General features: G+C 42.4%; 1 protein-coding gene across 4 annotated transcripts in view; it reads right to left on the bottom strand.

Moving 5' to 3' along the window:
• Positions 1 to 15,847, bottom strand: part of EPAS1 (endothelial PAS domain protein 1) — a 278,305-nt gene that overhangs the window by 71,431 nt on the left and 191,027 nt on the right. The window contains exon 1 of one of the 4 annotated variants that reach the window (XM_029593354.1): positions 11,276 to 11,303. The exons of the other annotated variants lie outside the window; for them this stretch is intronic. Within the exon in view, the coding sequence (XP_029449214.1) occupies positions 11,276 to 11,288 (13 nt within the window). The 5' untranslated portion in view covers positions 11,289 to 11,303. Of the gene's footprint in view, positions 1 to 11,275; positions 11,304 to 15,847 lie in introns of those variants that run through there. 4 annotated transcript variants of the gene reach the window in all.

The raw sequence follows: 15,847 nt of genomic DNA, 5'->3' as shown, positions 1-15,847 counted from the left end.
CTTGGAGGTCCCTCTCTTTCTCCACTCCATAACTCAGAAAAGGCAATTCCCACCAAATTAACCCAGAATTTATACCTTACCAGGCCACTCCCCAACCAATCGTCTCTTCTCATTTCTCTTAAGGAAACACCCCATCATACCCCTTAACACACAGTCAGGTAAACACAACTGAATAAAACACAAAACATCAGTTGCTCAGTATCACACCAAACAAATGCATTTCTTTTCCAAACTTTTCACAACAATCCTTGGGTTCTTCCACTTAAAATGTCTTATACTACTAAACAGGAATGGGAGCACAAATGGTGACCCCTCCCCCTCTCATACACATAAAGTTGAGGGCTGACTACTGAAAACATATAAGACCTTAGTCGAACTTTAGCCACTTCAATGAGATAACACTAGTGTTTGCTTCCAGCCCATAGCAGTTGACTGTGGAAGTTAACCTTATGTCTCCACATTTCCTTATCCTGTATGCTTCTTGAATAACAATATAAATAGAAGCCTTAACATAGTAATTCTTAACTCTAAACAGGTCTGTATTTTTTGTTGGGAGAACCACAGTGAATATGCCTGAGATATACCTGCCTACATTTGGCCTAACACCTAGGTTAATTTGCATAGGCCTTTTCCCTGAAAGCCAGTGTAGTTTGAGGGCTACTTATCTACCCAAATTGCTAGGAGTTTGGCATGGAAGTAAAGGGGAAATGTATTGGTTTTGCATACGTTTAATCTTGAAATAAACTTAAGGCACAACAGGAGTTAAGTGGGGCTTGGAGTGTACTGCTGACTGCTCTGCGGAGAACGTGGAAATAATATTGCTGAGCTATTGTTCACTGGCTTCCTGTGATACTAATCTCAGTCGAAGTTTCAGACCAACTGCTTGCATGTCTAAATGAGAAAGGTTTCCGTTCCAGCATTCCCACATAGAGCTGCCTGCTGTGAAAATCAAAGGGAAAATGCCATTACTAAATAAAGAAACAATTTGCAAAGAGTACAACCTGGCTGTTCAGGGCCTCAATGAACCAAGCTACTTCCTGCTCTGGAAGACACAACGTGGATAGTCACTTTGGCTGCTGCAGACCTGTGTGCTAACCAAAACGTCACCCCCCTGGGTTAATGTGGTGTACATTTTCTGGAAATTCTTTTTATATAATTTCTGCTCTTTCCATACTGGCCTGGAGGGAAGACATTTTATTCTCAAAGTTTTCTTTTTTTCAACAGCTCCTCACATATTTATTAATGACTTCAAAATAAACCCTATAGATCTTTCAGTGGGATATGTTTTAGTGTATTTTATGAAAGAAAATGTGCTTATTTTATCAGTTTGTCTGTCTATCATATCACTGCCTGGCAATAGCAGGCAGGAGGACAAATCGATAACACTACCCGTGTCCATGCTCCGACTGAGCTGAGGATAGCAGCAAGCTTTACTTTAAGGAAAGCATGTTTTTAAATATATTATAAACTCCTGACCTAACAATCACTCCCCATACTATTTATTTTTCTTTTGCTGACTGGTCCAGTGGGGAATAAAAGAAGTAAAGGTTGTGTACTCCCAATGGGGCTACATGTATGTCGGAGTGGCATCCATTTGGAACGATGATTCTTCAGCCATCATAGACAATCTCTCTTGCATTTATCATGGGTAATTCAGTTTTTCTGAGGACAAGCAGGATGGCAGCTTGCACAAAACTTTGATTTCAGAGTTTCTAGGAACTTTGAGCCTGCCCTACTGGTCATGTGCAGCATGTCACACTACCATGCTCCCAAGTATGGGCACCTTCAAGTTTCACCTTTTCTGCATGTATTTTTTTCCCTCCCCTGCAGTTAGGGAAAATTTGCTTCCTAGGAGCACTGGAATTGTGTCTCATGTGGCTCTGCTGTCTTCTCTCAGTCCTTTTAGTCATCTTTAAGTAGGTTCTCGACTGTTTTTCAAATTTCCTTATTTTTCAGCAGCCACATCAGGCACTGGAACCAGCGTATTGAGGCAAAATTGGTTGGGGGTTTTCCTGACATCCAATCATTTGATTTCAGTGTGTTCATTTTTCATCTGATGACCCAGGAGGAGATGAAAGCCAATGGTTTTGACAAATAGCCTTTTGTGAAAGGTTCATGCCTATCAAGGATCCCTATGAGATGCTTTCTTTGCTGGGGGGGGGGGGGCAACCATGACTTTGTGGGGGTGTCCCTGCTGTGTGACTATGATCCTTAGAGGGCATTGTTTCTGGCTTCAGCTCATGAAAAGCACTTTGAGATTAATAAGTCTGGCCCATCGGTATCGGCATTAGAGGCATCGACATCGTGGGACCCAGGACCTGTACCGTCACTGGTATGTATCAACATTGGGAGGGTATAAATCCCCTTTGGTTTTGAGCACCAATAAGGACCAGGAGACAGGTTGTTGATTGCCTTCTCCCACCCTAAGACAGCAAGGGGTTCAGCCTCTTCAGTTCCAGGATCAGAGACCCAATGATGTGCATTGGGTGAGGGCCAAGAAGCATTAGCATTGGTCTCCATTCATGAGCAAATCTGGGAATGGGGACTTTCTGGTGGCAGTCTTGAATCCCCCATGGAGTTAAGAGCTCATCCTTCATGCAGTCCCAAGGATCGCAACTGTTTCTGAGGGTCCAGGTATCCTAGGAAGACATGGCTTCTCTTAATGGAATCAGCACTTTTTGAGGAGGATCTGGATAGGAAGATCCAGGAGACTCTAGAAAATAAGATGCAGTGTATTGGTGCACCAGCATCAATGGCATTAATGTGTCTGCAAACAAATGTACAGCTCCTACTGGAATCCTTGCTAGCAATCTGACAGTAGGACCCCCAATGCCAGTTCCTGGAAGGGAACTGACATCAGATAAGGCTGAACTAATGACAATCTACAGTCCATTGTGGGGAGGAAGTACAGAGAAGGGCTACCAAAATGATAAAGGGAATGGAAAAGCTCCCCTATGAGGAAAGACTAAAGAGGTTAGGACTTTTCAGCTTGGAGAAGAGACGGCTGAGGGGGGATATGATAGAGGTGTTTAAAATCATGAGAGGTCAAGAACAGGTAGATGTGAATCGGTTATTTACTCTTTCAGATAAGCCTAGACTCCAAGTTTCTTGGAGTCTAGGCTTCAACAACAGACCTTTCTGAGGCCTTGTCTGCTAGCTGGTTGAGGTCCAGGCTCATGCCCCTGACATACCAATAGAGATTGGACTCTGAGTATTCCTGGAAGGGCTATGGATCTGAGAATTTCTCCAATCAGGATAGGGCAACATGTCTCCACTTGAACCCCTCCCCAGGAAAGTAGAAATTCTCCTCTAATGACCCCACCTTCACCAATTTTGTTAAGAGAACGGTGGTGCCATTTAATTTACTTTGCAAAAGGAGGACAAGTCCAGGGCCAAGTTGCTTGATATCCTCCAATTTGTGGATCCCCCATAGGATATTGTGGCAGTGCCTGTCCATGAGATCTTTCAGGAAGCACATCTGAGGATATGGGAGAGTTCCCACACTGTGGCCCCAGTTAATACGTAGGTGGGCACAACATATCATGCTTAGAAGATTCCAGGATTCAAAAAGCTGCAGATGCCTCATCAATAGGTGGTAGTCAAATCTGCTTTCAAAAAAACCAAGAAGTCTAGTGCCCATTTCTCGGAGGACCCCAGGGAAGGATTCTCATATCCTAAACTTGCTTGGAAGAAACTTTTCTCAGAGAGCTATGCTGAATGCCCCCATAGTATCCTATCAGTTCTTCAAGAACCAATATTTGCTTGGCATTCTGAAGAGCATGAAAGAGGTAGCATAACAGCTTGCTCAGAAGCATAAGAGCATAAGAACATGCCATACTGGGTCAGACCAAGGGTCCATCAAGCCCAGCATCCTGTTTCCAACAGTGGCCAATCCAGGCCATAAGAACCTGGCAAGTACCCAAAAACTAAGTCTATTCCATGTTACTGTTGCTAGTAATAGCAGTGGCTATTTTCTAAGTCAACTTAATTAATAGCAGGTAATGGACTTCTCCTCCAAGCACTTATCCAATCCTTTTTTAAAACACAGCTATACTAACTGCACTAACCACATCCTCTGGCAAAAAAATTCCAGAGTTTAATTGTGCGTTGAGTAAAAAAGAACTTTCTACGATTAGTTTTAAATGTGCCACATGCTAACTTCAAGGAATGCCCCCTAGTCTTTCTATTATCTGAAAGAGTAAATAACCGATTCACATCTACCTGTTCTAGACCTCTCATGATTTTAAACACCTCTATCATATCCCCCCTCAGCCGTCTCTTCTCCAAGCTGAAAAGTCCTAACCTCTTTAGTCTTTCCTCATAGGGGAGCTTTTCCATTCCCTTTATCATTTTGGTAGCCCTTCTCTGTACTTTCTCCATCGCAATTATATCTTTTTTGAGATGCGACGACCAGAATTGTACACAGTATTCAAGGTGCAGTCTCACCATGGAGTGATACAGAGGCATTATGACATTTTCCGTTTTATTCATCATTCCCTTTCTAATAATTCCCAACATTCTGTTTGCTTTTTTGGCTGACGCAGCACACTGAACCGACGATTTCAATGTGTTATCCACTATGACGCCTAGATCTCTTTCTTGGGTTGTGGCACCTAATAAGGAACCTAACATTGTGTAACTATAGCATGGGTTATTTTTCCCTATATGCATTACCTTGCACTTATCCACATTAAATTTCATCTGCATTTGGATGCCCAATTTTCCAGTCTCACAAGGTCTTCCTGCAATTTATCATTGTCTGCTTGTGATTTAACTACTCTGAACAATTTTGTATCATCTGCAAATTTGATTATCTCACTCGTATTTCTTTCCAGATCATTTATAAATTTATTGAAAAGTAAGGGTCCCAATACAGATCCTGAGGCACTCCACTGCCCACTCCCACTGAGAAAACTGTCCATTTAATCCTACTCTCTGTTCCTGTCTTTTAGCCAGTTTGCAATCCACGAAAGGACATCTCCACCTATCCCATGACTTTTTACTTTTCCTAGAAGCCTCTCATGAGGAACTTTGTCAAACGTCTTCTGAAAATCCAAGTATACTATATCTACCGGTTCACCTTTATCCACATGTTTATTAACTCCTTCAAAAAAGTGAAGCAGATCTGTGAGGCAAGACTTGCCCTGGGTAAAGCCATGCTGACTTTGTTCCATTAAACCATGTCTTTCTATATGTTCTGTGATTTTGATGTTTTGATGTTTAGAACACTTTCCACTATTTTTCCTGGCACTGAAGTCAGGCTAATCGGTCTGTAGTTTCCCGGATCGCCCCTGGAGCCCTTTTTCTCTGAACAATTTTGTATCATCTGCAAATTTGATTACCTCGCTTATTGTGTGATGCCTTGGAGTCACTAGTGGAGAAGGGCATGTGGTGTGGAAAGCACATAGTGCAGTTAAATCTTGATGATTTCTAGATTGTATTGAGTATTGGCAGTGGGTATTGGTGTCTGTAGAATCACCTGGCTGAGGGCCTCAGATCTGCAGCTAGATGTCCAGGAAAAACTCACTGAAGTTCCTTGCAATGGAGAGAGTCTCCATTGCAAGTGTCAAGGAAACAGTAGCTCAGATTACAGATCATTGTGCAATAATTCATATTCTCTCCTCTGCCACTCCAAACACACCATCATCACCCAGAAGGTATCTGAGTGGGACGCCTAGGAGACATTTCTATTAGCTGAGGAGATGTTTTCCTCTGCCTCCTCAGTCCCATCCACATCAGGATCTCCATGCTCGTCCTAGGCAACAGAGGGCCCTAAAGCCATAGTCAGCACCCCAGACAAAACCTGGGACAGAATTTTGAGTGAATTGGGGAAAACATAGCTGAGATCTGTACCAGAAGAATTCCTATCAGAGACAGGCTAAGGGGCAGATTTTAAAAGCCCTACATGCGCCAAGCTGATTTCGGAGTGGCCTCATAGGGAACAGGGAAAGCCATCGGGGCTCCCCTAGGGCTCGGCGCGTGCAAGGTGAACAAGTGTGCAACCCCTTGCGCGCGTCAACCCCAGATTTTATAACATACATGCGGCTGCGCGCGCATGTTATAAAATCAGGCGTAGATTTGTGCGTGCCGGGTTGCGTGCACAAATCTACGCCCGCGCCTAGGTATTAAAATCTGCCCCTAAGGTTTTACATAAATCATTAGCCCAGAATAACTTCAGACACCTGGAGCCTCAGCAAAATTTGAAAAGACTACAGATTACACACCTATTGGATATATCTCCAAATTGCCCACGAAAACCCACTTGGTCAGTATCAGAAGGAGCTTTCCTCCCTCTCTTAGAGGCCAATGCGGCTGAGCCTGATCCATGAGAAAAAGGGCAGGGATTTAACTCTAAGTACTTCCTGATCCCAGAGAAAACAGGAGGACTCTATCCCATCCTAGACCTAAAGGCATTGAACAAGTTCCTGAAATGGGAAAAGTTCAAGATGGTATGCCTGAGCACCATAAGAACATGCCATACTGGGTCAGACCAAGGGTCCATCAAGCCCAGCATCCTGTTTCCAACAGTGGCCAATCCAGGCCATAAGAACCTGGCAAGTACCCAAAAACTAAGTCTATTCCATGTTACCGTTGCTAGTAATAGCAGTGGCTATTTTCTAAGTCAACTTAATTAATAGCAGGTAAAGGACTTCTCCTCCAAGAACTTATCCAATCCTTTTTTAAACATAGCTATACTAACTGCACTAACCACATCCTCTGGCAACAAATTCCAGAGTTTAATTGTGCTTTGAGTAAAAAAGAACTTTCTCCGATTAGTTTTAAATGTGCCACATGCTAACTTCATGGAGTGCCCCCTAGTCTTTCTATTATCCTTGATTCAATTTCTCTAAAAAGGGGACTGCTTTTTTCTAAAGGAGGCTCATACTCACATTGAAATATTTCCAATTCACAGAAAATATCTCAGATTTACAGATTTGTGTACCACCCTTAGGTCTGGTATCAGTGCCACATATATTCACAAAATGTCTCACAGTGGTGGGGGCTCATCTACGCAAATTGGGGTGCATGTGTTTCCCTACGTGGATGATTGGCTGGTCAAGAGCACATCTCAAGTGGTGCTATAGAATCAATGAGCAAAATCATCTGGGCCTTGGAATTAATAAGATTCATCATCAATCACCTCAAATCTAACTTGAGCTGATCATCTCAAGTGGCATTTATAGGAGAACTGTGAGACATGACTCAGGCAAGAGCCTTCTTATCAGTCCTTAAGCTAGGACAATCGGTCAGGCAAATAGAGGTAATGACTGATGATCCATCAGAATATGAAGATAAAGTCACTACAGAATTAGCAAGACAAGAGGAGAAACTCTTTAAAGAATCAGCTCAGCAAAGAAGGAAGGGTAATTGGCACAAGCATAAGTACTATTGGAAGTACAGAGAGATACTTTAGCAACCCTACGTGGATCAAGATTTGACACAGGAATGATTGAGAATAGGTACATTCAAACCTATGGATGAGAAATTAGTAATTGCAGCACAGAACAGAGGATTGCAGACGAGAGGGTCCTTGGTCAGTACAGAAAAGATTGGTAAAATGGACAAATGCAGATTCTGCAGAACAGAACTGGAAATAGCTACACAACTCATCGCAGGATGAGATGTTCTGAAGTCAGAAGTCCTGTATACAGAAATGTGCAACAAAGTAGCATACCTTATATATTGGAAGCTGTGTAAACATAATAACATTGATATACTAAACAAACATTGGGAGCACAAGGCTAACAGAATAGAGAAGAACAAAGAATTTCTGATCACCTGGGATATTCCTTTTCCCACTGTCAGGAAGATCAATATGCGAATGCCAGATATTGTGGTGAAGGAGAAGAACACAAGACTGGCATTGTTGATAGAGGTGTCAGTACCCAGTGACTATTCTGTAGATTGCATGGAGAAAGCAAAGATCCTTAAGTACCAAGAGATGCAATCAGAGATCAAGAAAATATGGCAGAAAGATACAGAAATAGTCTCAGTCACATTGGGTGACTGGTCTGTTAAGAAGAATTTTCAAGTGCATCTAAATATTTTGTCTCTTAAGATTACATCTTATAAACTCCTGAAGGAGACTTTCTTTGGAACAATGTAGGTACTAATAAGGGCATTAGCAGTAAATTTGAGAGACTGAGATCATCCCTAACATGCCATGGCTTACAAATGAGATCCATTCCTGTCAAGATATGTGCAAAACATATCCATTTGGAGAAACTACTCTATGAGGAGTATTTCATTGATATCCATAGTGGAGAGGATAAGAATGACTCAGTAAGCATCAGCATGGGACATGTTGAGGTTGTTGGGCCTCATGACATCAACAGTTCAAGTTACTCCTTTGGCAAACCTTCACATGAGAAGAGTCCAATGAACCTTCAAATCGCATTGGAATCAGACCACTTGAGATCTTTGGGACAATATCCACATCACTCGGCCTCTAAAGGATTCCCTGTTCTGATGGCTATTTCTTTATAATCTGGCTAGGGGTATATCCTTCCAAATTCCTCCAGTGCAAGTTGTCCTAACCATGGATACATCCAACCTAGGTCGGGAGCCCATGTAGAAGGACTTTGCATCCAAATCTTTGATTTGCTCAGAAAAAAAACTTCTTAGGGGTCAGGGTGGTACACTATGCTCTAAAGGTTTTCAGAGATCAGATGGCCAACAAAGTTTTTTCTTTTTAAACTATATTTATTAACAAGCAGCAATAAAACAGAAAAATCATCTAATACTGATTACATATCTGCTTGTTCTTTTTCCTATAGCAAGTTTAAACAAACTCCTTCCAGATCTCATCCTGCAACTCTTGTAAACCCATGCAATATCTTCCAGCATTATCATGAGAAAATAATACCTCAGAAAGACACCTGAAAAATTAAAAAATAAATGAAGAGATAGTGATGTGGCGGTAGGATCAATGTAATGGAAAAAGGTCTTGAATGTCATGACCCAATGCTTTGTAATAGCCACTCCAAATATTGAAAAAAGCAGGTTGGATTAAGTTGCTTCAGTGTCTATGATACTTGTATTCCATCATAAAAAGATCTATCATGGAGATTTTCCAAAAGTCTATCTGTTACGAGCGCGCGCGGGCGCGGTCGTCTCGGGCGGGTGGTGAGCCCTTGGGCCACGGCAGGACCCCAGGAGGAGCCCAAGGCCACACCGTGGGAGGTGAGCTGAGCAGGCATGGTGAGCCAGGCAGGCAGGAACAGAAACAGGGAGTCCGGCCCTCAGCCGGACCTGCATGCCCATGGTAGCCAACACGGGGAAGTTGACTAGTGAACGGTCCTCCGACTGTTCCCGGCCCTTTCGGACCCGCCGCAGGGAACGACAATGGGCAGCAGGCCGGACAGAGGCGAGGGCAGACAAAGTCCTTAAACAGACAACATCAGACAGGGCAGAAGCAGGCTGAAGCAGACGGAGACATCAGGACAAGGGCTGAAGCGAGACACTAGAAGGATCCAGGCGAGTAGGAACTCCGATGCTGGGATACTCACATCCAAAGCCCCCTCGGCTGGCAGAGGAAGACATCAGGGTACGGGCTGAAGCAGACACTGTAGACAAGGCTGGACGGGAACATTGCACTGTCCATCAGGGCGCCCTACTCAGCCCACCCGTGGGACTGAGTCGCGGACCACCCTGTCCCAGACGCGCCCTACACAGCCCTGAGAGGCTGGTCGCGGACCACGCTGAGAAGGAGGGCGCAGGGAAGACCCAGGCGAACAGGACTCCGATGCTGGGAAACTCACATCCGAAGCCCTTACGGCTGGCAGGCACAGGAACAAACATCTAGGCAGGGTCAGAGACAGACATCAAGGCAGAGACACTGGACATCAGGAACAGCAAGCAGAGACAGGACAAGGCGCCATCAAACATGGAGGACCTGGATCGGCTAGGTTACAGGCGACTGTAATGCTCAGATCCAAGGCCAAGACACAGTGAACAGAACGTCCTTAAATACTGGAGGTAGAAGGCAACTCCCTGGGAGGAGCTTACCAGGACCGCCCACCGCTGGTCCTATAACTAGGGTAGAGAGCTGCGGGCCAGCCCCTAGGGAAGGGCGTCGCCCAACAGGAAGTCCAAACACTGAGGCTGCAAGCCACCGGCATGCCTCAGGAGCAGCTAGGCCTCTCAGGCCCTGGAGCAAGTCCTGGATGATGCGCAGGCGAGGCCCTGGCTTCAGAGCGGCCTCTGGAGGAAGGTAAGAGACCTCCTGCAGCGCAGCAGCAGGGGGGATCGCAACACTATCAATGGAGGTTCTTTTGCTAACCATTTAAGTAAGATACATTTTCTGGCAATACAACAAGCCTTACCCACAAAAAGCCAGGAAACCGTGCCCAAACTCTTCATTTGTTGAGGTAAACCTAATATGCAAAAGACTGGTAACATGGAAAGAACCCACTTTATTGTTGTCAGAATAAATTGAGCAATCTCTTCCCAATGCTATTGTCTTTTATGGCAAGACCACATACAGTAAAAGAAATCTGCATTCTCATTATTACATTTTAATCAATTTGCTGTGGGAGTTTTTCCCATCTAATGAGCTTGTATCAGAGCAATTAGAGATCTATGACAAGTGTTTATAGTATTTGTGTTTCACTAAGATTAACATTGACTATATGAGAAAGCATAAACATATAACAGCGAAAATTTCCTCTTCAACAGCAATCTGCAAGTCCTTTGCCCAGACAGTAGACAACTTAGAAAATATTTGATATTCTTCATCTAGATGAGAAAACTTATACAAATGAGATAATAAACCTTTTGGACCTTATACAAATGCAAAAGAGCATGAAAAGATGCGGATGTTAAAGACAATTGTCTAGAATTTAAAACTTCTGATTTGAGTGCCATTAGTGTTTTATAAGGAATTCTTGCCTTCCTTTCTTTCCAAAAGAAGCAGCTAAAAATTCTATTAACTTCTTGAATATCTTTCAATAGTAAAGGCATAGGTAGCATCTGAATCAAATACAGAAGTCTTGGAGCCGGCATCATCTTTACCAGTGCCATCCTACCCAGAAATGATACAAGAAGGTATTTCCAGCTCTTTAAATCCTGAAATTAATTATTGGTTTGTAATTCAATGAATACCATAGCATAAGATTTTTATGTATCTGAATCTCCAAATACTTAATTTTATCATTAGCCCATCTACTAGAGAAATTCTCCCAGGTCTGATGCAAGTCCCATCGTCTCTTTTGTATCTAGATTCAATTTAAATCCAGAAGCACTTTGATATTCAGAAAAAAACTTGAATCATTACCTCTGGTAATCATTCAGTCGCCTTGGAGAGCAGCAATAGAATATCATCTGCAAAAGTCTTACAGGCTACCTCCCCCACCTGAATGCCATGTATATCTGGAGAGTTTCAAATTCTGCAGAGAAATGGTTCCAATGACAAAATAAAGAGAAGAGGTGATAGAGGGCAGCCTTGTCTGGTGCCTCTGTGTAAAGAAAAATAGTCAGATAAAGAACCATTGATGCATATTCTTGCACACGGATTTGTATATAAGGTAGAAATAAGCTCCATAATTTGACCGTGAATTCCAAAATCTTTTAAACACGCAAAAAGGAAACACCATGAGACATGGTCAAAGGTTTTTCTGCCTCACAAATAATTAATAAAGGATATGAAATCCTTCCCAAATGACAATTTTTTTTATGGCTGCATAGACTTTCCTTATATTAAGAGATGGCCTGCGACCCAAATCCAACTTGATCTCGAGTAATCAATTTAGGTACAATGTATTTGAATCTATTTGCCAGAATAGATGCATGAAGTTTGATGTCAATATTCAAAAATAATATCGGCCTATAAGAGGTTATACTCAATGGATCTCTCCCAGGTTTGGGAAGCACAATAATTACTGCTTCACAAAGAGACCAAGGCATTCTCCCACAATCTCCCATTTCTTCAAAAATATTTTTCAGAGGTTCCGTCACATGATCCCTTAAGGCAGAGCTTTCCAAACTGTGTGTCGGGACATGTTAGTGTGTCGCCTGCAGTGTGCAGGTGTGTCGCGCAAGCCCGGTCAACTCTGACGCAAGTTTGGGCTTTTTTTTCTAGAGATTCACTTTTTTTTTTTTTTTTCAGTTATGGGTTGCTTATTATTGGGTGATTTTTGCTGTCAATCGCGTTTTTGGGGGGACTTGGTGGGTGGAACGAGCCTAGCTGCCCTTGCATTGGCTGCTGCTGCTGATGAGGCCTGGCCATGAGGAGTACTGACTGCAAGCAACAGTGTTTGGTGATCCTGGAAGGTTTTATGCACCATGGCAGGCTTGAACCCTGAAGGGAGTGAAGCACTTAACTGGCAACAATCAAAAAGAAGAGGTACATGAGTGTGGGGGCGAGACATGTACTGGGGGGGAGAGAAATGAGTGTGTGGGGGGACAGACGTGCTGGGGGGGAGAGAGATGAGTGTGGGGGGCCAGACAATTTGTTTTATTATTGTTACTCATAAATTATAACAATAACATGAACCTTGGAAAATTATTTATTTTTATAATAAAAGAAAGGTTTTCATGAGATAGGTTGTGTCGTGAAACATTTTATTTATGTATATATTTAAGGAAACATACATAAATTGTCGAAATATGTTTCGTTCGTTTAACTTTTAACCTCTGGTTTGCTAGTAGACTGAATTACTGTGTCGTGAAATTATGTTTGTCTAAAAAGTGTGTCACCAACATGAAAAGTTTGGAAAGCTCTGCCTTAAGGCCTTGTAGAAACATGAATCTAACCCATCCGGACCAGGAGATTTATGAGAAGTAAGATTCATGATAGCATACATAACTTCCACTCTAGTTATTGGTGCATTTAATCTTCTCAAACCTTTTACCACATTGTAAGGTACCTTTATTTCTTTCAAAAATTCCTCAATGTTATATGGGTTTACCAGCTCAGCTGAATATAAGGACTGATGATAATAATCTACCAATGGATGACATATATACTCTGATTTAGATTGTACTGAATCTTTTTTATCCCTAATAGGGATGTGAATCATTTTTGAACGATTAAAATTATCGTCAGATAATTTTAAAATTGTCCTAAATCGTTAGAGTGCACGATACAATACAAATGCCCCCGATTTATCGTCAGGGGCATTTGTATTGTATTGTTAAATAGGGCACGGGAATTATTTGGGGGAGAGCGGGAAAACCGGCACACCAAAACAACCCCTAAACCCACCCCGACCCTTTAAAACCAATTCCTTACCCTCCCCCACCCTCCCGAACCCCCCCAAAATGTTAAATTACCTGGTGGTCCAGTGAGGGGGTTCACCACTAACAAGTAACCTTTAACGGTTCACCAGTAACAAGTCAGGCAAAATGTTAGCAAATCTTGTTCGACTACAAAATTCCTCCAAATTCATAAATGCTATTAGGGATTAGAGATGTGAATTGTGTGCCAGATCGTCTTAACGATCAGATTCGGCTGGGGGGTGGGGAAATCTGATCGTTAAGATATGTGAATTGGAATCGTTTCCGATTCCAATTCACATCGCTAATTTTTTTTTTAGGGAGGCCCGCGCCGCTAAAAAAAAACAACCCACCCGACCCTTTAAATCGACCCACCCTCCCGACCCCCCCCCAAAACCTTTTAATAGGGGCTGATGAGTAAAGATGGCCAGCGCCATCTTTAAAGATGGCGCCGGCCATCCAGTGCTCTTACCATGTGACAGGGGCCGGCCAATGGCACGGATACCCTGTCACATGGTAAGGGCAAAGGGGCATCGGCGCCATTTTTTTTAGAACAGCTGATTAAAGCTCCCTTAGGCCTTAGTGGACTCCTGTGAGTTGAAGTATGTGATCTGGAAGGTTGTACTTTTTGGTGGCACTCTCTTGGCCTACAGAGTCAGTAAACTCCAGGCCCTAGTGATTTATCCACCTTATACAAAATTTTTTCACAATAGGGTGGTTCTGCACACACATCCTAAGTTCTTGTCTAAGTGTTGGACTTCAATCTTAACCAGTTAATCCTCCTTCCATCATTTTAGTTTAGTTTATTTCATACCTGATTGATCGCAAATTTTCCCATGGCAAACAAATGCGATATACAATAAAAATATGTGGGACTAACACAGTAAACTAAGTAGAAATGAATATTAAACAATATCTCAAGTAATATGATTAACATAATAAAACAATAGGTAAACTAATATATTAAAACAAATAGAAAACAATAGAAAATAAAAATAATAAAACAATATATACAAAATGATAGTAAAATAATATAATAAAACCATCCAAAAGGAACAACATATAAAACCCACAAAAAAGCTGAATAAGAGTCAATCATCACCTTAATCTGATAGAAAAGCTTGCGAGTACAAGAAAGTCTTTAAGGCTTTCCTGAATTTGAATAATATTTCTCCAAGCAAAATGTCAGTGGAAAGGAGTTCCAAAGGCTAGGGGCTAAGTATGAGAAACAGTTTTCTCTAGTTCTTTTTAACCTGATCTCCCTGGGAGATGGTAGAACAAAATGTTCTTGCTGATTAGAACACAATAATAGGGAACAATCATTCTTTCCTAGGCCACATGTCCACAAAGGTGAACAAGCACTACACACTTTGGACTGCAGGAAAGCCTTGGCCTTCTATCTGCAGCAGATTGAAGCCCTTAGAAAGTTCACCCGGCTTTTTGCTTCTTTTGACTCCAACAAACCTGGAATTGCTGTTGCCAAGGGCATTCTTTTCATTTGGCTAGCAGATTGCATCTCCTTCTGTTTTACCCAGACAGGCCTGAATTTGAGCCATGGCAGTGTCGGTAGCCCACCTAAGATCAGCCTCCATGGGAGAGATCTGCAAGGCTGAAACATGGAGTTCTCCTCACACATTCACACTGCACTACTACTGCTTGGAGAGGGATTCCCAATGTGACAGCAGGTTTGGTCAGTCTGTCCTGATGAGTCTCTTTGAGGTGTAGAACCCAATTCCATCCCCCTAGGGCCTGTTGTTTTGATTCCAGGTTGCCCTTATACAAAAAAAAAACAAAAAAATATAAACAGGGTACTCTGTATCAGTACCCTGGACTTTTACGGTCCAGGGTACCGATATGCAGGCATTAGGGAAAAAGCACAGGACTGCTTCTATGGCCAAGTCCCAAAGCAAAGCACTTTCACGCAGCAGTATCATCAAAAAGCTGCTCACCCTTGGAAAAATGTTGCTAGCAGTAATTTTGTTATACATTTGACAGTTGCTTAATTTTGATGTTTAATATTAGTACCCTTAACATAAGGCTTGGAGGTAACCTGCACAGAATGGCAGTTACTACCAAAAGAAACTTGCTGGGCAGACTAGATGGGACTATTTGGTCTTTTTCTGCCGTCATTACTACGTTACTATGCGCAAATTGTTTTTGCGCATTCTTTTTTCATTTGGGGCAGTCTGTAGATAGGGATTCCTCGTGTGTTAGGACTGCCATCCTGCTTGTCCTCAGAGAAAGCAGAGTTGCTTGCCTGTAGCAGGTATTCTCCAAGGACAGGATGGTAGTTCTCACAAAACCTACTTGCCCCCCCCCCCTTGGATTGGTTTCTCTGTAGACGGTTGAGTCACAAACTTTAATAGTGTCAGCTTAACTCATTATATAATAGCTAATGCAGTGTCTTTTATGACTGACTGTGTATTTTATTTTGTTTGTTTTATTATTCCCCACTTAGAACACTAGATTAAGTGGGTTAGAAAATGTAATGCTCACAACAGTTTAATCTATGTAAACCTGCTTAGTGCACATAGCAGGCAGGTACCATGCTCTAATGGTGATCCAAATGTGTCAAAAGAGAAGCCAAGGACTAGAGATGGGCATTTGGTTCATTTATTTTGGATTTTATGCA

Source organism: Rhinatrema bivittatum, chromosome 3, assembly GCF_901001135.1.
Source record: "Rhinatrema bivittatum chromosome 3, aRhiBiv1.1, whole genome shotgun sequence".
Classification (NCBI taxonomy): Eukaryota; Metazoa; Chordata; class Amphibia; order Gymnophiona; family Rhinatrematidae; genus Rhinatrema; species Rhinatrema bivittatum.
Note: the sequence above shows the minus strand (reverse complement) of the source record. Positions and strands in the feature narration are given on the sequence as shown.